This window comes from Camelus ferus, chromosome 20, assembly GCF_009834535.1.
Source record: "Camelus ferus isolate YT-003-E chromosome 20, BCGSAC_Cfer_1.0, whole genome shotgun sequence".
Taxonomy (NCBI): domain Eukaryota; kingdom Metazoa; phylum Chordata; class Mammalia; order Artiodactyla; family Camelidae; genus Camelus; species Camelus ferus.
This window is the reverse complement of record NC_045715.1, coordinates 16828850-16854200: the sequence shown is the minus strand read 5'-3', so window position 1 is coordinate 16854200 and position 25351 is coordinate 16828850. Positions and strand designations below refer to the sequence as shown.

The window sequence follows — 25351 nt, the reverse complement described above, 5'->3', positions numbered from 1 at the left end:
ACGCTCCAAACTTATTTGTTGATCATCTCTTTTCTTGTTACTATGACTTTCTGCACGGTGTATCCCGGAGCACTGGGGGAGGGGGGAGGAGACGGAGATGGTTCACTAGGGGGCAAAACCCGAAAGCCCCCTGGACCCGGCGCTCACTCACCTTGGCCGAGACCCCCCTCCAGCTGCAGAAAGCCTCGTAGGCGGCGCGCACGGCCGCGCGGGCCTCAGCCACCCCGCAGTCGGCCACCAAGCCCAGCTCGGCGCCACTGGCCGGGTCGTGCACGGGGAAGGTGGCGGGGGCCGAGAGCCAGCGGCCGCCCACGAAGCTGTCGGTGCGCAGCAGCGCCGAGGAAAGGCCGGCCGGGCCCCCGGCGTAGCCGCGGATCGGGGCCCGGCGGCGGAGACGGCGGCTCAGAGGCGCGGGCGGGAGGTGCGCGGCCAGGCAGCTGCGCAGCCGAAAGCAGGTCGCCATGGCCGCGGCGGCGGCGGCAGCGGCAGCGGCAGCGGCAGGAAGCAAGCGAGGGAGTGCGCGCACCCGAGCGCAGGGATCGAGGCGGCGGTGGGGAAGCGCCGGGTGGCGGCGGACGCGGGCTGAAGGTGGCAGAGACGCCGAGCAGCGCCCTCTCCCCGCACCCTTCGCGCTGCACGGCTGCGCAGACTCGGGACCTTGACCCTGAGGGCCGGGAGACTTGGCTCCCTGAGAGACCTGGGAAGGGTCGCGGGGAGATCACCGGTGGACCGCTGTCACCTTTCCCCCTCTCATCTGTCTGTAATTGTTCCTTGGCCCCTCAACTGCTGCAGAGAACCTCTCTCTCCCCACCATCCATTCCCCCAAACCAGCATCCTCTTGCCCTGGAATTTATGCTTGGTCCTTGGATGCGCTGGTGTCTGCCCCGGCAACTAAGGACGTGATCACGATTCTTCATCTCCGCAGCTCCCGCTCACTTAGGACTTGGTTTGAGCGTTCTTTGAGGGCGCGCAGTGTGGTCCAGCGTTGTGCTGCCTGGGTGCTTTTCTGGGTGTGTATCTGGGTATTCTCTCCATTAATTGGTAGCAGGGGTGTCGATGTATAACAGCGCCTTTGGAGACAAACAGACTTGGAGCCAAACTCAGAATCTGTTGTTGACAAGCTGTGTGACCTTCGATAAATTATTCAACCTCAGTCAGTCCTGTCCTTCATAGGGTGGAATACCTACCCCATAGGTTTGTTGTAAGATAATGTATGATGCTCAGTACTGTTGTTGCATAGATTTCAGCACAATGCTCAAAGCCATGCTAGCTGCCCGAGGTCAAACCACTAGGAAGATGAAAGTTAGGTCACGGGCTTGTCAACGGGACTGTTTGTCAGGATATCACAGTTAGACTGCCTAAAACTCCAGAAGCAATAGAGAAGCATCTGCTTTAATGAGGATAAAAATAAAAGTGGCAGGCCTCTGCTCGGAATTTGTGGATTCAAATGAAGCATAACTATGCACTGATTTAGGACCACTAGTCTCAAAAAAAACTCCCCTTCTGTATTTCTACTGAGTTGAAGGTCTCTTGCTGGCTTCTGTGTAGCCTGTGGACTCTTCACCATTTTTTTTAGGGCATTGGATTTTTATTTGTAAAAGGCCAAGGCAGTACTTTATATTTTGACTGGTTTTTGCTGAGTCACTGTCACTCAGTCTTGAGTCTTGAATCTGGCAGAAATGGGGACGGCGGAGTTTAATCTTTTGTGGGAGTGGTTTAACTTTTTGGTTCTGTATTCTATTGAAGGAATGAGGGGAGAGAGGCAGTCCTGATGGATACAGCCCCCGGTTGGGTATCACTCTCAGGACAGGGGAGCTGGCGTGTTTCCATCTACCGCCTGTAGAGGGAGCTCTATGGATAGCTGATTTATACGGGTTTGGGGAAATCTGTTCTATCCAGCAACCTGAGGCCCAGAGAAGTGAAGTTGCCTATGGCTACCTCCCTTGATACAAAATTAGACAGGTTTTGTTTCTAACGGTGCCCACTCCCTTTCCTGGCTGACTTCTCAGTCAGGAACAGTAGGTAAAATGTCTAGGCCTCAGAGTACTTTTAGGGGCACACAAAAAAGTTTAATTTCTTCTAAAATCAGAAGAAAAAATAAACATTTATGTTGGCTACTAATACATTAATCTTTATACCAATGCAGATGTAAATTGTGATTTTTTTCAAAAACTTCTGTTTTTATGAAGGAAGGGACCCACCAAGACAAAAGTGCCTAATACGGTGTAGGAAATTCATCGAGTGTTGTCGTCTGTGTCGGTCCTGTCCCCCACGTGCCCCCCCCTTCTGTGCCCTTGGCAAGCTCCCATTCAGAGCAGGAACAATTACCTCCTTGTTCCTGTCTTGCTTCTAGGTTGCCCTGATCCCCCCCCCCAACCCCCCAGAGCTGGCCAGCTGTGCTCACCAGGGCTCCTAAGGGTAAGGCCACCAGGTGATGGGGACCTTCCTTCTTTTCTCCTTGGCTTGCCCTTGTCCTGAGAATCCCACCTCCTAATCCTCACCCTTCTCCATCCTCTCCCCCATTGGCTATAAGGGAACTCTGGTGACCACAACATATTAGACTTGTGTAGAAGTGAGCTGAAATTGTCTGTTTTATCTCAAAAGTTTCTGGACCTTAAAACTGAATCTCATTTATCTACACAAGGAGACCCACCTTCACTTCAAAAGCCCCACCCAGTGTTGCTTTATACACGAATCTAAATTGTTATAAAAGATGCATTGCTGAATACCTGAGCGTGATTTTCTTTTTTTAAATTCACTAAGGAAAATAGTTACTTAGAAATCTAAGGTGAACTTTTAGAAAGGGAAATTTTCTTTTTAATGACAATAGAATGATCATTTGGTAATTTCTTACTGAGAAGCATGTTTACCTCTCAACTGATGCCTCTGTTTCCAGAAAGTTCGAAGTGGTAGACTCATGCTATCTATTTTATAACAAAGCCACCTGTATTAGGAAAGAGGGGGTGGGGTGGAAAGAAAAATAATTCCATACACTTCTTATTTGTCAGACAGTTTTCTTAATATTGGCAGCAGTACGTTAACTTTCCTTTAAAAGTCGTGTCTTTGTTTTCATAGTTATTGTGAATGAAAATACTGCAATGTAAGTGAAAATACTGCAACCATATCAGTAAACAAAGAATGCTTGAAACCAAGTCATCAGCGGCTGCCGCCACCCCCCAGTGGGGACAGGCCTGCAGCCCAGCCTCTGCAGCCACTCACAATGGTGCCCTCTGAGCGGACTCAGAATAAGAAAGGACAGGATACTGGCCCTAGATAGCTAGGTGCCTGTCAAAGGAATGAATTCAGTGAGCCCAAATATTTGCTTCCTCCCATACATAGAAAAGCACTAAATTCTTTAACTTGAGATGCCTGGTTTTCTTTAGATAACAAGTAATCTTTTATTGTTCCAACTACCTGGTCTTTGTTGTAAAGCTCCTATATATCCTAGCTCCTCCCCTACCTCTTCAGAGCAGTCCCTCAGAGCAATCTGAGAGGCTGTCATCCTGGCTCGAGTCCTCCCGCCAAATAAAACATAACTTTTAACTTTTAGGATGCACGTTTATTTTAGTCAACATTATAAAAGTAACACAAACTTCATAAAAGCTCAAGCAAGTATTGTCCTATAAGGGCTCTATTTCATAACTATCACACTATTCTGCCTAAGCAAAGAATTCCCTCCTATTTTACGTACATAAAATTAAGTCCTTCTGAACCTTAAACACACAAAAAATGTATAGAATGAGAAATCTGGGATTCATATTGCTTAGTTACTGAACCCTGAACCCAATTCCTTCTTTGGTGCTTTTTGGATGGGTTAGTTTTATGAAATGTGGTTTGTTTTAGATGACATTAGGACACAATTAGACTGTTTTCAGGCAGTGTTATATTTTCCCTGTCGACCCTTTGAATCATCTTATTGTTATTCACTGAATACTCCCAGATGTTCTGGGCTTACAGAGCCCTAAGTTATTATCACCACCATCTCACCTGCAGGCTCTGGAAAGCCCAGAGTGAGAGGGGAACAAACTCCATGGCCTCTGGTGGCCAGAAGGGTCATGGAAACCTGCACACATTGTGTGGATGGTGAGGACTGGAGGACATGGGGAGGGCATGCTCACTCTGGGGACAGGGGGCTGCTGGCTTCTCAGCTCCAGCTGATTGTCCTATCATATGTCAGTTCATGAAGCAGTTCTTTGTTGTTGTTTTTAAAGAAAGCTAGAAATATAGATTTCTATGTGGACTTTTTCCCATAAAAAAGAGTTGACCTAAGTTTATAAAACATCCTATTAGCCAAACAAAACACACTAGATTATGGCCTCTGACCCAGGAACAGTCAGAAGCAGCTGGGTTGAGGGAGGGCTAGGGGATTCCTTTCCTAGGGGCTTTGCAGGTGGCAGAGCTAGAGTTACAGAGGAAACTTGGCAAATGCCTAAGGGTCTCAGATCATCCTGTCTTCTATCCTTCTCTTCCATTTGGCTACCCTGAGAGCGAATACCGTGCCCTCCCACTCTTTTAGGCTCTCCTTCCTTGCTTTTATTGTGTAAATACACATAATTGGAGCTTTCAGATCACCACTTCTTTGAAGAGTTTAACCTAACTTTTCCCATAGATTAAGTACTATAGATTGGATGCGTGATATCAGGTGTATTCTGAGCCAAGCATTTTCCAAATCCTTCTTTCTTGGTCCTCAATCTTTCTCTTCCTAGTCACCCCACCTTGAAAGTGGAGCCAGCATCTTTGCTTGGGCTGCAGGAACCTGGCCGTGCAGCAGGCTCCGGGTAAGCCCTGTAAGAACAGCCGAGATAGTAGGACCAGGAGTGGTTGCTGTTGTGTAATCCCATGCAAGTGTCATTATCTGTTGCCAAACACTGAAAGAGAAGCCGGTTCCAACTGATCATCATAAAAGCTTTCCCAGCACTTGTGGCTTCAGAGGCCGAGGAATCAGGGCAACCTGATGTATGTGGAAAGATGCATGCGCGATCAGCTCTTGCAAGGTGAGGTGGCCAATATATTGACTCAGTACAAACAGGTGAGCCTTTTTTGGGGGGAGGGAGGAGTAAGTAGGTTTGTTTATTTACATGGAGGTAGTGGGGATTGAACCCAGGACCTCGTGCCTGCTAAGCAGGCACTCTACCCCTGAGCTATACCCTCCCTACTCTTTTTTTTTTTTTTTTTTTTTTTAAGAAGCAAAGGATATTTGGAGACAGCTTGGCTTGTGTCTCCAATCCAAATTTCACGTTACAAAGAAACCCAGAGGACACTTGGGGCAGAAGACGGCAATGCTTCTACCCAGAGGCATTTCGATTTCAGTTGATTGCTTTTTTTTTTTTCTCTCCCGGGTGGAGTTTGTTTGCTGTTCTGGTGAAGTTAAACCGTAGTTAAACAGTTGACTTCACTGGGAAATGATATTATTTTGAAATGAGTCTGGGTTTCCCGTGTCAGTGACGGGCTGAGAGGGCAAGCAGCTGGTCTGGGCCGGGCTTTCGCACTCCCTGCGGCCGCGGCTCCGAGCCTCTCCCGCCACCATAGGCGTACTGAGTAATGAGAGCATGTCTGCTTTCAGATTCTGGTCCGGACTGCTGCTGGCGCTGGGCTCCCTCTGCCCGACAGGATCACCATGTGGCATTTCTACGCACATAGAAATAGGTAAGTGCCAGCCCCTAGTCATGGCATTAAGGACAACAGATCCATCAGAAATGTTAAGGGGGGGATTTAAAGTCATCCGGTGTATTGATAACGAGTTCCCCCGCGCACTTGCTCTGAGCGGCCCGAGGGCGAGGGGGAGTGGGGCGGGGTGGGGAGGAAGCGGAGGGGAGAGAGCCTGGGCTGGGGAATGATGGGCCGGGTGAGTTCAGTGTAGGAGGAGGACGCCTCTTTAGCCATTGGGTCTCCAGCCGGCCGTTTCTCTGAGTGGGGAAATAGCGAGGGACTGCATTGACTAGAGGTTCCCATAAAGGAGAAAAACTGATCTCATGGGAGAGGAGAAATATGGGTAGAATATGGTAGGAGTGGGGAATTAAATTTTGTGTTTACATTTACAAGTATGTGTAAAGGACCATGTGTGGCCACGGGAGTGGGTCCCCTGAGTCTTGGCTTTGAAGATGGTTGGCTTCAGGGAAGGCCAGGAAGTAGGGGTGGTCCCTGGCATTAGAGGTGCCCAGAATGATGACAGGAGTTGGGGAGGACAGGGATAGAGCAAGCTGGTGCCCATGAGCTCAGGGACGAAGGCTGAATTAACTGGATATAGGTGAGTAGCACAAAAATTTGGTTCTTGGATAAAATATATTTCTAATGTTTTTTCACTCCTGGAAAATGTGAGCCACTTTGTCATATGATGAGAAATGATTACATTTCATAGCAATATTTCACTTTACTTTTCTAGAAACCTGATGTCTGTTTTTTTTTTTTAAGATAATAACAGTAACAACATTTTATAGTTATGCTGCCTCCAAAAGGTTCAAAGCAGAACAAGATTACAAAGAAAATATGACAATTTATCAATGTGAAACAGACTTAGATATTCAGCCCTGGAGGGCAAGAACCGTAGGATCAAAGAATTGTATGAGTTCAGGGGACACTAGAGGTCACTGGGTTCAGTTCCTTTATTTTACAGATGAGGAAATTGATCCCAGGAAGTTCTCACAGCTAACTTGTTAGTGACCTGGTCTAAAATTACATCTTGACAGCTAGTCCAGCTCCTGTAGCTAGAAGGGAGTCAGGAGACTGTGGGAAAGGGAATGGGACCTATGTTCTAACACCAGCTCTGCTGTAAAGTACGTGGGTGCCTCTGAACAATTCACTTTCTCTCTCCCTCCTCTGCAAAATGAGGGAGCTGAACTCCTTAATGAATTCTAAAGTATCTTCCAAGTTTAAGTTCTAGGAAATTGAAATTGCTAAAACTGTAGCAGTGGGCCAAAGAGGAACACTTATCAATGGGAATATTCACATTTTTAATTCTTAGAGTTGAAAAATTAGCAAAATAGATTAAATCTAAAAAATTTTTTAAATTCAGATAATTGCTTGTCTTTCTTCAGGAGGTGCTACAAAAGGTCTTAATAATTAATATTTTATGTTTAGTCTGTATTAATCTCTGTTAAATGTAAAATAAAACAATAAGCATGTTTATGTGAACATAATTGAAGGCAACTCCTAATCTGCATAGATTGTGAGGATTTTTATGGAAATTTAGATGATTTCATAAATATCTTGGCTCATGTTTTCACGTCTGTAGGGCCTGTGTGGACATTTATGTGAGTGAGTTCATTAGAATTGGCCTCATTCAGTGGTTTGGATCTATAAATTACTGGAATTCTATATACAGGTTATTTGTATGGGCTGTGATCTTGTCTCTTACAGTGTAAGTGCTTATAAGATGGTAGTGGCCATATTTTTGTTGTACAAATTTTAAAAACTGGATATGATTTACAATGGAAACAAGGTATCACCTTTGAATGTCTCTTCACAAGGAGTGTTCATCTTCCTATTGATTCTAAGATTCAGGGTGTGGGTGTGTGTATCTCATGGGTGTGGGCGCGTGCTTGGAGCAGTTGGATTTTTGAGACTTTCTTGGCCTTCTAAAGTGGTCCAATGATGAAGGAACAGTTGGGGATCATTGGTTCCATCCATGGTTTAGACCCTATATTGTATTTCCTACTTGGGTTTATCTATACCAGTGGGTTGTTGAAGCAAAATATGATGAAATTAAACACTTCTGTTTATTGAGTTCCTGCCACCTGTCATCACTTAGCATTTATTTTCTGTGATTCACTCAACAAACCTGTAAGGTAGAAATTATTTATTTAATTTTATATAGGAACCTGAGGCCTGGAGACATTAACTAACTTACCCCAGGTCATAAGACCTAGTTAAGCAGAAACTTTGAGTCATCATCTAAGTTTGATTTGTGTTATGGCAATATAAATATTACATGAATCTAACTGTGGCTCATGAAAATCATGAGTGCAAACTTAATTTTCATCTTCCACTTTCTTGACAGTTACAACCACAAAATTACATATTTTCCTTTTAAAATGACCTCAGAAGTTCTGTTTTCAATTATAGTTGAACTTAATCGATTAAAAAAAAATCTTTTTTTGCTTGTTTTTTTTTGGGAGGGGGGAAGATAATAGTTTTACATATTTATTTTTGATGGAGATATTGGGGATTGAACCCAGAGCCTAATGCATGCTGGACATGCCCTCTACTACTGAGCTGTACCCTTCCCCCACAAACTTAATTGATTTTTGTATTTATTTCTTTCAGGACACAGAGCTCTGGAGTTTCTCCACCTTCAGGTTGGGAGTATTAACTACAAAGAGGTAAAAAGTTTGGGTTTTTTTTTTTTTTTTTTCTTTTTGGGTACTAACTTACTCTTCTAGGTGCCAAACAAAGGTCCTAACAGATATTGAAATAGTCATTTTGAGTCATTTGTATGGCTTTATAAAGCATCAGTGTTTTGGGTTCAAAGGTATATGTCCCTTCTAGCACTACTGGAACATATATGTAATAATTTAAATAATATCATTGAAATATTTTTAATTATGAATACAGTTCAAAAATGAGAGAATTTTTTAAAATAGTACATCTTATTGATTTTTATAAAGAGAGTCATGCCTGAGATAAGCTGTTTATTTTCTACTTATCTCTGTCTGTGTGTATAAAAATTGCATCACTGTGAGGAGACAGTATTTATTCCTCGGTATGCTTTGAGGTACTCTTTCTGACTTCTACGCCTACTGTATTCTTGGTGAGACTAGCTGATGGTTCACTTCTACTTATCCTCAAATTAGTTGAACCCATTCTCCCCAGTACACTAGATCTAGTTCTGTAGCTAAATAATACTTTCTGACAAAGAGGATTCTAAAATACTTACATTTGATAGGAGTTAAATTCCCTCATGATGTCAGAATTGGATCTAATTATAACCAGTGAACCTTGATAATCCAATATGGAAAGCAGGATGGTAAAATAACCGAAATCTATCATAATCCATAAACCACTTTTACTCATTAGTTTCAACTTCCTTACTCCCCGATTTCACAGGCCCTCTAGGAAAAAAACAGCATTTATATTTGATCGTCATCTTCATTGACCCTGAGAGAAAGTGGGCAGGAAAGAGGAGAAACAAGAATCTGCCTAATTCATGGTGTGAACAATCGGTCCTGCGTGTGTGCAAGTGATTTCTAGTAGGGGTATTCAAGCTCGTATCATTCACTCAATTTAAAACATGTGAAATGAACATATGCTTCCCCTCAGCACTGGTCCTACCTCAAATAGTGAGGTCATCATTGGAAATGGCTGAGTGACCTGAGGACCCACACTTCCCCCCCTTTTTATATACATATATTTTTATTGAAGTATAGTCAATTTACAATGTTGTGTCAGTTTCTGGTGTACAGCATAGTGCTTCAGTAATATAGGAATATACATATATTTGTTTTCATATGCCCTTTCACCGTAAGTTACTACAAGATATTGAATATAGTTCCCAGCACTATACTGTGTAAACTTGTTGTTTCTTTTTTTTTATATATTAGTATGTACAAATCTCGAACTCTCAACTTATCCCTTCCCACCCCCTTCCCCTCTGGTAACCATAGGTTTGTATTCTATGTCTGTGAGTCTGTTTTTGTTTTGTAAATAAGTTCGTTTGTCTTTGTTTTGTTTTGTTTTGTTTTGTTTTTTAGATTCCACATATAAGTGATATCATATGGTATTTTTCTTTCTCTTTCTGGCTTACTTCACTTACAGTGACATTTTCCAGGTCCATCCATGTTGCTGCAAATGGCATTATTTTATTATTTTTTATGGCTGAGTAGCATTCCCCTGTATAAATATACCACAACTTCTTTACCCAGTCATCTGTCAATGGACATTTAGGTTGTTTCCATGTCTTGGCTATTGTAAATAGTGCATGTATCTTTTTGAATTAAGGTTCCCTCTGGATATATGCCCAGGAGTGGGACTGCTGGATCATGTGGCCCCCTTTTAACTTATGGAGACAGATAGGGATTACTTTACTTTTATCATGTTATCATCAAATCCCTTTTCAGAGATTGGTGATCTATTTTATATCTCCGTCTGTGAGCACCTTTGCAGTTTCTCTTTTCTCCCTACTAAAATCGGTTCTTTGGTGATCTCTGCACTCATTGATCCAGTTTGGTGAAAGGATGCAAAGGGGGGTTACCTGAAGGATGCTAGCTGGCTGCGTAAACAGATCCCCACAGTCTGGCAGTATCTTGGCAAGTTCTGCTTATTTAGGGTCTGAGTTTTGTTGGTTCTGGGATTATCTTTGGCTAACACATCCGGAGGTGACTGCATTATACTGACTTTGACTTACGATAGTCACATTAATAAGAGAATAATGCATAAAGCTGAGAAAACCATTGTATTAATTTATCAGAACAGTAAGAATCAAGTGGACCTCACATTGGTGGTCATAACTGCCCTGTTATTTACTCTCTTTCTACAAGAATAAACAGAATGTGATATGTTAACCAGGAAATCAGAGCAATCGTATTTGGTTTGTTGCTGTCCTTGCTGCCCTGCTCCTCCCTCCCTGCCCACAGGGTAGATTTTGCCTTTTCTGATTAAAAAACTAATAGAAGCTCATTGTTTAAAAAAAAAAAAAAAAGAAAAAGAAAAAGAAAATTCTCAGAGATAACCAATGTTAACATTTTGCTTTAAATCATTCCAGGCATTTTCTCTATATTTATTAGCACTTTCTCTTTTTTTAAAAAGGAAGTTTATACATTATTTTGTAAACTTGCCTTTTTTTGTCATTTACTATATGAGAGATATAGTCATGTCTGTGTTCATGTTCATATCAATAGAGATCTTCAGAATAACTTTTAACAATTACATGTTTTCTGTTACCCAGAATGTACCATAATTTATTTAACCAATTACCTTTGTTAACTTTTTCTTTTGAAATGATTTAAAACTGATAGAAAAATTGAAAAAAAAATAGACAATTCCCATATACCTTTTACCCAATTTGCCCAATTGTTGATAACTTATCATGTTTGCTTGTTGATCCTCTGTATACATATTGGTTTTCCCTGAGCCATTTGAGAGTTAGTTGCTGACGTGGTACTCATTATCCTTCAGTACATCTTGTGTATATTAGTCTCCCCTTATCCACAGGGGATACATTTCAAGACCCTAAGTGGATGCCTGATACCATGGATAGTACTGAACCCCATATATACTCTTTTTTCCTATACATACTTATGGACCCATGATAAACTTTAATTTATAAATTAGGCACAGTAAGAGAAACAATAGTAATTAATAATAAAGTAGAACAATTATAACAATATACTGTAATAAAAGTTATGTGAATGTGATCTTTCTATCAAAATGTCTTATTGTACAAATATAATGCCTCTTCCATTTTATCTAAGCACTTATCACACACTGTGGCTGTAACTTTTGCAGTTTGAGGTGCAACAGGAAAACTAGCACATTTTTCCTTCTTCACAATTTCATGGATGGAACGTTTGTTCTTACTGTATATCTTGGCAACCTCATCATACATTTTTTTTCATTCCTTATTAAGTCAAGAACTTTCACCTTTTCACTTAAAGATAGCACTTTCCAGCTCCTCTTTGGCATCTCCAAATTGCCAGCATCACTACTCATGCACTTTGGGGCATTACTGAGTAAGGTAAGGGCCAGTGTACACAAGCAATGTGATAACTCGATGCTTAGGAGACTAATGGTGGGCTATGCTGGACAAAGGGATGATTTACATCCCGAGTGGACGGAATAGGGTGGTGTGAGATTTCATCATGTTACTCAGAATTTCATCAAGTTAAAAATTATGAATTGTTTATTTTTGGAATTTTCCATTTAATGTTTTTGGGCCACGGGTAACTGAAACCAAGGAAAGCAAAACCATGGATAAGGAGGGACAGATTTCCTTTAAAAAAAAAAAAAGCCAAAAAACTCTTTTACATAACCACAGTATAATAATCACAATCAGGAAATCAACATTGAAATAACACTATCACCCAGGCCTCTTATCAATTTCACCAGTTGTCTCAATATTCTTTATGGTTCCAGAACCAATCCAGGAGCATGTGTTGAGTTGTCAGTTCCTTCTGATCTCCTCCAACCTGGAATAGTTCCTCAGGCCTACCTTGTCTTTAATGTCCTTGGTATTTTGAAGACGTGCAGTGCAGTCACTCTGTAGAATGTACCTTCATTTGGTTTTGTCTGATGTTCTTCATGATTAGATTTTGCTGTAGGTTATTTTTGGGCAGAAATATTATAGACCATTGAAGTGAGGCTGTATTCTTCTCAATGCATTGTATCAGAAAGCACATGATGTCACCTTGTACCATTTCTGATGACGTTAACTTTTATTTCAGCTATTGCATTTTTCAGTTCTATAATTTCCATTCAGTTCTTCTTTGTATCTCCTATTTCTTTGCTGAGAGATTTTTTGTTTGTTTGTTTCAAGTGTGTTCGTAATTGTTCACTGTAGTGTTTACTGATGGCTGCTTTAAATATTTGTGAGATAATTCAAAAATTTCTGCCATCTCACTGTTGGCAGAACAATAGATCTGTTCAATAGACTATCTTTTTTTCATTCCTTTTGATGTCTTTCTGGTTCTTGGTGTGATGGGTGATCTTTGATTTAAACCTGGACATTTTAGGTAGTAGATTATGAGATTCTGGATCTTATTTAAACCTCTTGTTTTAGTTGGTTTCTTTCTATACCACTATGGTAGGGGAAGGGGTGGGGGAACACTGTCTACCAACTACCAACTGGTGTTAGAATTTAAGGTTCCCCACTGGGCCTCCTGATGCCTCCCTGGCCAGGAGGGGTAAGAGTGCCTAATTGCTGCTCCTCACCATGGCCCCTACTGATGTCAGAGGGGTGGGGTGGATGTCCTCATCTCCCCTGGGCTTCTTCTGACTCTCCTCCAAAGTGGGGAGAGGGAGAGGTTCTTTGTTACGGCCAGATGGAATCGGGTGCCTGGGCTCTCCTCATGGTCTCCACTGACACCAAAGGGTAGGAATAGGGGGCAGGATGGCAGGGGTGAAAGTCCTTCATTCTTGTTCATTCTTCATCCTTGGCCTCTCTGGCCCCACTCCAGGAGGGAGCTGGGGCACCTCACTGCAGCCTGCTGAGGGGGATGTCTAGGTTCTCCGTGAGATCTTAGCTATTGGTGGAGAAGAGTAGGGCCACAGACTTTTTCTGTGATGTTTGCATGGAGTAGAGAGGTGATTTCGAAAGAGTTCTCTGTCTTGCTAGGCTGTCTCTTTCTTGGTTCTGTGACTTGAGAGAAGAGGCTTTTATTGTGGCTTTGTTTTGTTTTGTCTACACCCATTGGGGTTTCTAGGTGGCTGGCTTTTCCAATATCCAGTTTGGGACATATGAAGCAAAAAGAAAACTCAGAACTCACCACAGTGTTATTCTTCAGGTCCTGAATTTCTTAGCCAATCAGCTTATTTATCTCTACCTTTCAGAGTCCTCTTGTGTTCCTTTTGATTACAGTGCCCAGAGTTTTTAGTTGTATTTAGCAGGAGGAATAGGGAAAAGTACATCCACTCCATCTTCCTGGAAGCAGAAGTCCTGTTGGAAGTCCTATCACTTGGTTAAGATGGTATCTGCCACACTTTTACACTGGAAAGTTACTAAGTATTTTCTACTTTCTATTTAATTAGTAAGTAAGTAGTTTGTGGAGGGATCAATTGAGGTAATGTAAATATCCTATTTCTCATCAAACTTTTAGCATCTATTGATGATTCTTGCCTGAAATAATTATGATGGTGATTGTCAAACTCTTTATCTGATTCCATCATTTCTTCTAAATTTGTTAGGTGACATTCTGCTGTAAGGCAGAGCTTTTCCTTTCTTCCCATTTATCCATGACTTTCTATCGGTATACATTCACAAATTTCTATTTTATTCAGAGGTTTATATCCCATTACTAAAATGATTTATCTTGGTGCCCAGATTATCCCAGGTTTCAAGTTGGCTTTTGTCTGTCTCTCTGTCTATCTACCTGTTTAAAACCATGAGTTCACATGAAAATATCTCCAATTCCAATTCATCACCACAAGATCTATTTTAGCCTTCTCTGTGTCCTTAACTCCTTTCTCCAACAGTGAGAAGCCTGGCCTCCATTATTTTCAATATATATTCTTCCATGCTCAATCTCCTTTGTGTGAGATCAGTTTCCTGACTATGCTTGCCAAATCCCTTCAGCCCTGGCACCACTGGTCGAGTCTTCTTGGCCCAGAAACAAATGAAAAAAATAAATAAAACAGGGAAGACATACATGACCAAGAAAGGATTAATATCCTTAAACTGCTCAGGTATTTCATTGAAATTTCTTTAACTATCTTCAGATTTGGAAACAGATTCACTCTTATGGTCTATTTTTTTAAATTCTTTTTTCATTTTTGCCAATTTAATAGGTGGAAACGGTATTTTGTTATAGATTATTGGCATTTTAAGTATTGATTCATTATGAATGAGATTAAATATATTTTCAGTGTTTGACTATTTCTATTGCCTCTTCTGTGAATTGCCTATGTCTTTTGCTCATTTTTCTATTAGGATATTTATTTTGATGTGTAAGAATGGCTCACTTATTAAAGATACTAGCCTGTTGTGTGTCAGATGATTCTCGTGGTTATTTATTTTTCTCTTAGATTTGTTTCGGGTTCTTTTTACCATGCAGGATATTTAAATTTTTGTGTAGTTAAGTGCATCAGTCTTTTCTTTCATGGTTTCTGCCTATTTTACTTAGAAGTATCATTCCTATTCTGAGATTATACAATTATTCACTGAAAATTTGTCTTGCCCAAAGTGGAGCCATAAAATTAACATTTCACATTTTAATTCATCTTGTATTTATTATGGCATAAAGCATGATAGGGATCTAGTGACTTGTTATTGGTAATGTTAATTTCAAGTCAGTGTCACCTAGGCTAAGTATGGATTCCCTGTTTAAAAAAAAGTTGGCACATTCATTGCCATGGGGTTGTGCCGACCCCACTGTTAATTCCATCCTTCACTCATCTGTTACGCGTTAAGTTATGTATGCTTGAGTCTGTTTTACTCTATTCTGTTTCATTGATCTGACTCTTTTGGTTCTGATATCATACCGTTTTTATTTCTGTAGCTTAAAAATGTACTTTTATATCTGAAGGATACATCCTACCTCTGTACTGTTTTTTTTCTTACAGCAGTTTCTTGACAATTTGGCTGTTACATTTAACTTTTAAAATTTACTTTAGGAACATTTTTTCATGTTAAATAACACTGTCTACCTCGCGGGGAGATACAGATTTGACAAGTCTTAATAAAGTGACGAAAACAGTGGCTGGCAAGGTAAATATTTAATAAAGTTAATTATTACTTTTAAGTGACAAAAGTCCAACTCAAACTACCTTTAGGAAGAAAAGGAGAATTTACTGGTTCATGTGACTGGTAGCCCCGGGGCAGAGCTGGACCAGGAGGTCTAGATGGTGCATTCTCTCTCCCAGTGGAAGAGACCAGACCACCCGGGACTCAGCCTCTAAGTTTAAAATTCCCAAAGAGAAGAGGGCAGCTTCCTCACAGCTCTAGCTGAGAGATCTTGGGGGAGATTCTAACTGAACCAGGTTCCATCAGACATGCATCTCTGAGCCAAACACTGTAGTGGGAGTGGGTGCGCTGGCCTCTTACCCCTGTGGTCAGCTCCCCTGATCAGTATGGAAGTGATTCTGTCTTTAGAAAACTGGGAATGAGATACTGCTTGGAAAGACAAAAATGAAAAATAGATCATACTGTATTTCCTTGTGTTTTAAGTTCTTTAAGCTACTTCTTTGTTACTTCCATATATAGCCTATGTTATTAGTAAGTTCCTATTGAAAAATTTAAAAGTTGGATTGCCAAACTTTTACTTTGCCCATATTGTCAGGGTATATTTGCAGATCATGGAAACTTCTCTGGCTAGTTTATGCTGAGAGGAGCTCAATACTAAGTATTAGGGAATTCAGTGCTGATAAACTGTGTGAGAGCTGGAGGAGAAAGCTCTAGACTAAGTATCCAGAAAGGACTCTCAGAACAACACACAGACCTGGCCCGCCAAGGCTACCATGCCCAGTCAGCCAGCCACTCCCCTGTTTGCTAGCTCCACGTCCAACTGTCTCCTACACAGTTTGGAAAGTAAAAAGCCAGCACCTTGACCGTTGGCTCTGGGCCCTCATCACCTCAGCCGCACTCCTTACTAGCAAAACGGATGCCCTGTACCCTGCCTGTGATCACCTGGACCCCCTCTACCTCTGCTGGGGAAAAGCCAAGCACTTTCATGCTGGCGAAAGGAGCCAGGGAGGGAGAAGTGGGCTCTGACAGACATGAGTGCTGGGGAACACAGTCTTCGTTTTCCAAGACTCCAGCGTGCATCTGGGCGCAGCCAAAAGCAGGGCGGAATGGGATGGAGTGAGCCAGGCAACTAGTCCTCTGCCATGGATTTTACATCATTTTAAAAGGGAAAGGACATTTTTTAACCCTCCAAAATGTTAGTCTTAACCTTTAAGCTATAAAGGATATAATATTACGCCAAAGTACAGGTGGCTACTGTACACTAGTATCAGTACCGATACATATGCGTGTGTAGATGTATATATTTTTCTCATTTTACTAGTTGTCATTGAATCGTGGGAAATCTTACCACCAGCCAGTTCTAGGTCAGTGAAATAGCCTTAGGGAAATCCTGCTCTACTGGGTAGAGAGAGGAAATAAAATGAAGGGAGGTGAAATTCAAATAGTTGATTTTTGCTGTTTTTAAGTTAGCCTGTCTGTTTTTGGTAGGAAAGAACCTGAAGATATATTGCTGGATGTTGTCTTGGATTATACATGAATTTTTATAATTTCTTTATTCCTTCCTTTCTGCCCTCCTTCCATCACCCCCTGCCCCTGCCCCAGTCACACTGTTCTGACATCCCGTAGCTGGGCGTGGACTGGGCCTGCTTTGCCCAGACTGTTGACTCTTGCCCTCTAATCTATTTTCCTGCTCTCCAGCTGTTACTTGAACACCAGGATGCGTATCAGGCTGGAACCGTGTTTCCTGATTCGTTTTACCCCATCATCTGTGAAAGAGGTAAGATGAAGATTCGTAGACCGACCGATGTCACTTTTGCTTGGTTGATAGGAATAGCTAGGACTTAAAAAAATATAAACTAGCACATTATATTTTCCACCATCGTTGGTCAGTGACCTAGCTCAGATAGGTGCGCTTTCCATTTAACCAAAACTTACCCGCTTAAGCATAGAAATTCTAAAAGCTTTATCCTACGTGCCCTTACTTGCTTTCCTGCTTCGTGGCAGAAGAAAACATTCTGAAAGAGATCCAGAGGTCTGAGTTTTTGTTCCTTTTATGTTGTCTGTTAGCCTGTGACCTTGAGAAAGAAACTTCCACACTGAGCCTTAGCTTCCATGTCTGTAACAATAACGTGAGTGCCTTGCCTTGCTGCTTTGCTGAGTTTGTTGGTGTTAGTGCATGTTATTTTGTCAAATGTTATGCAAATCCAAGGTAGTGTTATTAGTGAACAGGGCTCATGGGTTGTATCAGTCAGGGTCCCAGCAGGCATAGAAGGGGATGCACAAACTGAGTCCTTTGAGGGGGAGTTTTATACGGGGATTGTTTACAAAGATGTGCACAGGACAAAGAAAATTGCAAGGGATCAGGAGAGAGCAGTTGCTGGTGCTGCAGACAGAGCTGCGTGGCAGGGGCCACTTGATGGGACCTTGAGTTCAGGGACACAGCTGGCCCCCTGGGACCCCACAGAAGGGGAGCTGGGGGAATGAAGACCCCACCCTCTCTCTCCTCCTTTTCTCTGATCTCCTGTTGTTCCCTGCATTGGCCAAACCCAACCCAACCCAAGCCAGAGGGCTAAGAAGTCAGCTGAGGCAGGTCATCTCAGAGGCACAGCACAGGATGGAGTAGGATGGAGAGCAGGTCTGGGGGACAGACAAAAGACAACCAGTACAGAGGGTCACTGCATAAACCATTTTTGGAATTTTAAGGTCATCATCAGCCATTATCCTATTTTTTCTTAAATACAGTGATGCCTTTAAAGTCAATGAAATGTTTAGAGCTACTCACTCTTATAGTTATGATCTCAGATAACCAAGCTTTTGTGTTTCTCATATTTGTAAGGTTTTTTTGTTTCTCTCTTAATCTGTTAACTTTCCTTTCTTTGTCCTACTATTTTGCCTGCTTGTTGAGGTTCTCTTTCTAATAACAGAATAACCTATTTCTAATTTAGCACTTCCCAAACTGTAACGTCTCTTGATATTTTACCAGTTCATTGATACCTTACATAAAAAAGAAAGAAGTAAAAGATTAATTTTGTCCATGAAATCTGAGATGCTTTTGCTTAACAAATGCCATGTTTAGAGATGGACAAAACACACAGTAGTAAAGGTTCTGAGAAGAATGTAAGAGGAATGCAAACTATCCAGAATCGTCTACTTTTTATACATCAATAGATAAGATATCCTTTTATATGTTGTAAAGATTGGGACCAATCTGTGCCAGAAATAAAGATCAATTAGAAAGAATTAAGAAAAGCATGTACTGATGACAAGGACTTGGATGCAGATTCCTCTTAGAATTTCTGAATTTTTCCAAATCTTACCTTTGCTTCATACAGTTCTACTTCAGCAGTAGTTTTTTCTTCTTTGGTGATCGACTTTTATGGCATCTTTGGAAAGTGCTCAAGTTTCTTAGGTACTTATTTGCCCAAGAAGCCACTTTTTTGGGAACTTGTATTTCATCAGTTTACCTAATAGTGAATTAAATTCTATAATTGCAATCACAAGGACAACTGGCTCTAATAGGATTAGAAGCAGACCTGCCTGACCCTCTAAACTACAGCACAGCCGTGGGGGCCGACGTGCCTGGGCCTGCACCGCGGCCTGTTAGCTGCCAGCATCCAGCGTGCCCTGGGATGTGGCCTTTCTCTTTTATGATATTCAGAGAGAACAAAGAGTTTTGGTTCATCTGACAATTTGGTTGTAAGGAGGTTTGTCAAAGAGCAACCACTATACTTAATTCTGGATTTCGACCGTGTTCTGTAAAATGGGAACGGGAAGTTTATTTCTAGGACGACTGATGGAGAAAATCGCATTTCTTAGTTACAACTTCTTTGAAAATCATTTTCAGAGAAACCAATGATTTAAAACTGGTTGGACTATTTTTACTTTAACAACAGTATAAAAAAGTTGACCTGAGGGATCTGAACTCTGGAGTTTTGCTTTCGATTATCCCTGTGACGTCTGACACTCCACGAAGAATCTGGCATTTGAAGGTATACAGTAGATGTCAGTTTCTGCCTTTTTTATCCCTCATGCAGGAATAAAGAGGTATATGGGACACTGCTTTGCCCACTCTTGGGGCCTGTACCATTTAATAATAATTATAAATGCTTGATAGCCTTTGGAATATCTGCTTTTGTGCTGTTAGGGAGGCTGACTGTGATGGAAAAGATGGTTAAAAAAACCAAAAAACCTTCAACTTACCTCCTTAGCTTTAGGGCACAGAAATTGAAAACACTTCCACCTTTTTTTTTTTTTTAAGTATAGTTGATAGGTTATTACAAGGTATTGAATATAGCTCCCTGTGCTGTACAGTAGGATCTTGTTGTTATCTGTTTTATATATAGTAGTTTGTATCTGCTCATCCCCAACTCCCAATCTGTCCATCCTCCCCCTTTCCTCTTTGGTAATGATAAGTTTGTTTTCTATGTCTCTGAGTCTCTTTCTATTTTGTAAGTAGGTTCATTTGTATCATTGTTTAAGATTCTACATATAAGTGATATTGTATGATATTTGTCCTTCTCTGTCTGACTTACTTCACTTAATATGATGATCTCTAGGTCCATCCATGTTGCTGAAAATGACATTATTTCATTTTTTTATGGCTGAGTAACATTCCATTGTGTATATATATTCCATTGTGTGTGTGTGTATATATATATATTGTGTGTACATATTGTGTGTGTGTGTGTGTGTGTGTATACACACACACACATACACCACAGCTTCTTTATCCAGTCATCTGTTGATGGACATTTAGGTTGCTTCCATGTCTTGGCTATTGTAAACAGTGCTGCTGTGAACATTGGGGTGCATGTATCTTTTCGAATTAGAGTTTTCTTGGGATATATGCCCAGGAGTGGGACTGCTGGGTCATATGGTAACTCTATGTTTAGTTTTTTAAGGAACCTCCATGCTGTTCCCCATAGTGGCTTCACCAAGTTACATTCCTACCAAGAGAGTAGGAGGGTTCCCTTTTCTCTACACCCTTTCCAGCATTTATTGTTTGAAAATAATTCCAACCTTTCTTGCAGCCTAGCTGTTTCCAGATGCTACAAGCTGTTTGGGCTCCTTTTTCTTCTGACTGGCCCTTCTTTTCTAGAGGCTTCCTTTGAACATTGACCCAGGAAGCCAAGGGGCTTGGAGGGGAGAAGGAGATGGGACACAGCAAGGCAGCAGGCGGTGGTGGAAGATTTGATTGAGAATCTCCAACTGTTTCAGAAAGAATCCTGAGGCCTGCTTTTGCTTTACCAGGACAATTCCATGATGTGTCTGAGAGCACTCACTGGACTCCATTTCTCAATGCGAGCGTTCATTATATCCGAGAGAACTACCCCCTTCCCTGGGATAAGGTAGGCGCAGCCTCCAATCCTAAAAATGCCCGGTTCCAGGCCTGCCAAGTCCTGTTTTTGCACCTGCATTACACCCACTGGGACTCCACCCCCCAGACTCTGTGAGGGCTTCTCACCATTGCTCCTTCAGTGCCAAACACAGCTCGTGGGACGGCGCCGGTGGCTAGGTGGCTAGTTAATACCCGAATACATGATTTTTTTTTTTTAAGTTTCGCATACGTCACTTGGTCGTTTTGCTCCAATAGTAAATTAATCTGAAAGCAGTTCCAAGGCACTAGAAAACATTTCCAAAAGTCCTCCATGTGTTTTGGGTACTAGAAACTACAATGTACCTGTCTCTGATTTTTTTTTTTTTTTTTGGGGGTTAAGTTTCAATAATGGAAATTAATTCATATTTATGAAAACTTTTAATGAGATTGTTATAAAATAACCCAAACACACATGACTCTCGTTTGCTTATTTGGCAGGACACAGAGAAATTGGTAGCGTTCCTGTTTGGAATTACCTCTCACATGGTGGCAGACATCAGCTGGCACAGCCTGGGCATTGAACAGGGCTTCCTTGAGACGATGGGAGCTGTGAGTACTTATCTTTGGGTTAATGACTGTATGGGCGTGGCTCTGTCATACCCAAGATCCAAAACAGACCCTTATGAAAAGAAAAACTTTACGTGATTCAGATGTCATGTGGAGACGAGACTCTTTGCCCAAAGCAGTATTCGTTAGATTTCTATCTTGTCCTGTTCATTCCTTTTACTCTTCTTGCTACCTGGGTAAATTCATCCATGTAGGCAGAATGACTCCTGTGCCCTGAAAACAGCCACTGGTGGGATGTTCTGTTTTAGTCACAAACAAGATTTGAGAAATTTTCTGTTTTATTCAAGCTGTGCATCTTAACAAGGTTATGCATACCTTACTACTCGATTCTATTTAAAAGTAATCATTTCACATGTTTTTTTTTTTGTTTGTTTTCTTTCCTTTTCACTTGTCTATATGAAGATGTTATATCCCCACACTGAAAATTGTGATCTTACCTGATGACTTAGTTTCTGAAAGTCCCCTCTGGACATTCATTGGTATAAATACCATTCGGTGAGAAGTTTTAACTTGTGCTTAGTGAAGATTTTGTATATCCTATAAGATGCAAAAGTCTGCAGTAGCTTATCTGCTATAAAACATGACGTATACAACTCAGCTTCCAGTATAATTTTTTAGGAGGGGGTGGTAGTTAGGTTTTTATTCATTGTTCTTTTATTAATGGAGGCACTGGGGACTGAACCCAGGACCTCATGCGTGCTAAGTACATGCTCTACACTGAGCTATACCTTCCTCCCTAATTTTTTAACAAATAAAATAAAGTTAAATGTTCTTTTGAAAAGTGCGTCTGCCCACTAGGCGTCCTCAGCAGTCCTTTGGGTTAGGCTGTCATCTCCCCACTCCTCGCTTAACAGTGGGCTAGGAGTTTGGGCTTCAATTTTTGATACACACCAGATGGTTCTCTCTCTTTCTCAGATTGATTTTCACAACTCCTATTCCGAGGCACATCCGACTGGTGATTTCGGTACTGTTTGTTTATGTTTGTCAAAGTTTCTTCTGTGGGAGTTATATTTCATTTGCAATGAAGTCACTACTGTACCTTAAATATGTCTTTTTTCTATCTCTTCCAATAGCCTGTGCTAATTAGCCTTCTGTTTTAATATTGCTGTTCATTTAGAGTACAGGCATACCTCACTTAATATAGAGGTGTACTTCTGAAAAGTGGTGTATATGTATTTTTTATTTAAAAAATCACATTTCATCACTGACTTGTCATAATTTTAGAAAAGTTTTACTTTTATGTCAGATTAAAATTCATTACCAAGTGTCTCCTAATACTTTAGCTTTAAATTGGTAAATTTCACCTTTTTTCTGTAGTAAATTACCTTTAAATATACAAAGTGAATGGTGAGTGGTGATGATTTAAAGAACCCTCATGGTCCACCTTAAAGTAAAAAACCTTTTTGTTACATGGGTAATTCTCTTCTTTTCTTTGTATATGTGTATTTTTTTTTATTGAAGTATCTCTTCTTTTTAAAAATTTTTATTTTATTTTTTAGGGTTGGATAATTAGGTTTATTTATTTCTTTTAATGGGGGCACTGGGGATTGAACCCAGGACCTCATGCATGCTAAGCATGTGCTCTACCACTAAGCTATACACCCCCCTGCTCCTGGGTGATCCTTTCTTAATTCATGTATTTCACTAGCTAAGACTTTAAAAGATCACTTATTCTTAAAGAAAGACACACCTATACCTAAAATAATGAAAAAAAACCTGTAACAGTGTGAAGAACTAATTACCTGGAGTATGCAAATTTGTGCTCCAAGCAGCATGCTGTGTACTGTCACTAATGCACCAAATGTAAATGTTTTCTCATATCATAGGAGGAGACGTGTTGAGCCAGTTTGAGTTTAACTTTAATTACCTTGCACGGCACTGGTAAGAGCAACGTATGTTTAAATATGGGATACCTAAATGGCAGTTGGGAGCTTGACTCGTTTTTTTCCTTAGAAAATAGAACTTACAATGTCATTAGGAGTCTTCTGCATTTGTAAATAAGAAGTAAAACTACAGATTTGAGCAGTCTGAGTACAAGATATTGAACTTCAATTAAAAAAATTTAAAAAATGAATAGTCTAGATTCTTCTAGAGATATGTGAATTACACCAAACATGTAAGATAATGTATATTTATAAATAAAAAGGATGCTGCTCACCCGTGTAGTTGCCACTCAGTTTACGAAATAGAGCATTCCTGGGATCTAGAAGCTCCACGCCTTCCCTCCTCTGTCACGTCACCTTCTCTGTCTCCAGGGATAACCACTGCCTTAAGGTTTTCTGTTACTCATTTTGTTGCTTTTCTCTATAGTTTTACTACCTAGGGATGTATGCATATGCAAAATAGTACATGGTTTTTCACTTTAGATGATTAGAATTACACAGCTTGTGTTCTTCTTAAGATGAAACTTAATAGAAATTTTTAAGATTTAATTTCTTGCTTAAAATGATCTTTCTGTGATTTAGTCATATTGAAAAGTTTGGCTGTAGTTCACCCATTTTCACCACTCTGTAGTCCTCCATGCACCAAAATGAATCAACTTCATTCTAATGTTAATGGATGTGTAGGCAGTGTTAAGTGGTTTCGCTTCATACATAGTGTTGCTATGAGCGTTTTTGTACCTACATTTGTGCCCTGGAGGGGAATCTCTTTCAAGTAACTGACACCAGCAGTGGAATTGCAGGGCTGTAGGGCTTATGCCTGATGAACTGAACCGAGAAATCCCAGACGCTCATTCAGAATGATCTTCCCAGTTTATACTCCCATCGGCTTGTTCTCCTGCTTCTGTGTTCTCCAGTACTTGGTATTGTTGAACTTAAACACTTTTAAAAAACATATTTGGTGTGTAATGGTACCTCCTTAAGCTTTTAATTTGCATTTCCCAGATTACTAAAGAGGCTGAATATTTCATATTTTATCGATCACTTGTGTTTCACTTTAAGTGAAAATCCTGTTTGGTTTTTAGCCTGTTTTTCTGTTGGATTGTTTGTCCTTTTTATTTCTGAGTGTTCTTTGTATATTCTGGCTTCTAATCTTTTGTCACTTTATCATTTATTTGTTACAAGTATCTTTTTATAGTTTGTGGCAAGTCTTTTTACTTGTTTTATGGTGTATCTTGATAAACAGAATTTGTTAATTTTAACGTTGTTGAATATTTCAATCCTTTCCTTTGTGATTTGTACTTTTGATGTCTTATTTCAGAAACCCTCCCCCACCTTGAGGGCATGAGGTTATTCTACACAGCCTTCTAAATCTTTTATAAGTTTCATTTTTTAACTTTATATCTTTAATTTACCTGGACTTAATTTTTTGTATACTCTGATAGAAATTTTATTTTTTTCTTTAGAGATAACTTACTGTCTCAGAACCATTTTTCAACAGTCTACCCTTTCCTCATTGATCTGTAGTGCCCTCTCTGACATAAATTAAAATTCCTTATGTATGTGGGTCAGTTTCTGAGATTTCCATCATGTTCTATTGGCCTAATTGACTATCTCTGAGTAATATTGATTTTTAAAATGACAACAGCGTTACAATACATTTTGACGTCTATTAAGGCTGACTACCCTACCTGTTGTTTTTCTTCAAACATACCTTGTCTAGTCTCTTGCCTTGGCTCTTTCAAATAAAGTGGTAAGATCAAGTTGCTATGTTCTAAGAAAAATCCCATTGGAATTTTGATTAGAATTATATTGACTCTAGAGATCAATTGGGAGAGAATTAACAGTTTTGCAACATTGAGTCTACTTATCCATAAATATGCTATATATTTTATTCAAGTTGTCTTTAATGACTTTAAAGTTTTATAAGTTTTTCCATCAAGGTCTTACACATTTTATTAGTTTAAAATGATAGTGGATTTTCTCCCCCTTGTCATTATGTCAAAGTTTGTTATATGTGTTTGAAGATATGTTGTTAGGTACATTCAAGTTTCAAAATCTTACATCTTTCTGGTGAATTGACCCTTTTATAATGATGTAGTGATTCTTTATATCTAACAATGCTCAAGTCTGTTTATAAGATATTATTGTAGTCACATTTGTTGTTGTTGTTGTTCTTGTTTGTTTTTTCTTCAAATG

General features: G+C 40.4%; 2 protein-coding genes across 4 annotated transcripts in view; one reads left to right on the top strand and one right to left on the bottom strand.

Moving 5' to 3' along the window:
* Positions 1-948, bottom strand: part of ALDH5A1 (aldehyde dehydrogenase 5 family member A1) — a 30118-nt gene extending 29170 nt beyond the window's left edge. The window contains exon 1 of the mRNA XM_014557193.2: positions 152-948. Coding sequence (XP_014412679.2) covers positions 152-463 — 312 coding nt within the window. The 5' untranslated portion in view covers positions 464-948. The remainder of the gene's footprint in view (positions 1-151) is intronic.
* Positions 949-5311: 4363 nt separating this feature from the next.
* GPLD1 (glycosylphosphatidylinositol specific phospholipase D1) overlaps positions 5312-25351 on the top strand; it is a 45675-nt gene continuing 25635 nt past the window's right edge. The window contains exons 1-7 of one of the 3 annotated variants that reach the window (XM_032462582.1): positions 5312-5646; positions 8263-8318; positions 17027-17105; positions 20579-20676; positions 21144-21254; positions 22188-22236; positions 23099-23153. In XM_032462582.1, the coding sequence (XP_032318473.1) occupies positions 5550-5646; positions 8263-8318; positions 17027-17105; positions 20579-20676; positions 21144-21254; positions 22188-22236; positions 23099-23153 (545 nt within the window). In that variant the 5' untranslated portion in view covers positions 5312-5549. The remainder of the gene's footprint in view (positions 5647-8262; positions 8319-17026; positions 17106-20578; positions 20677-21143; positions 21255-22187; positions 22237-23098; positions 23154-25351) is intronic. The other 2 variants (XM_032462581.1, XM_032462583.1) reach the window with 2 other exon arrangements.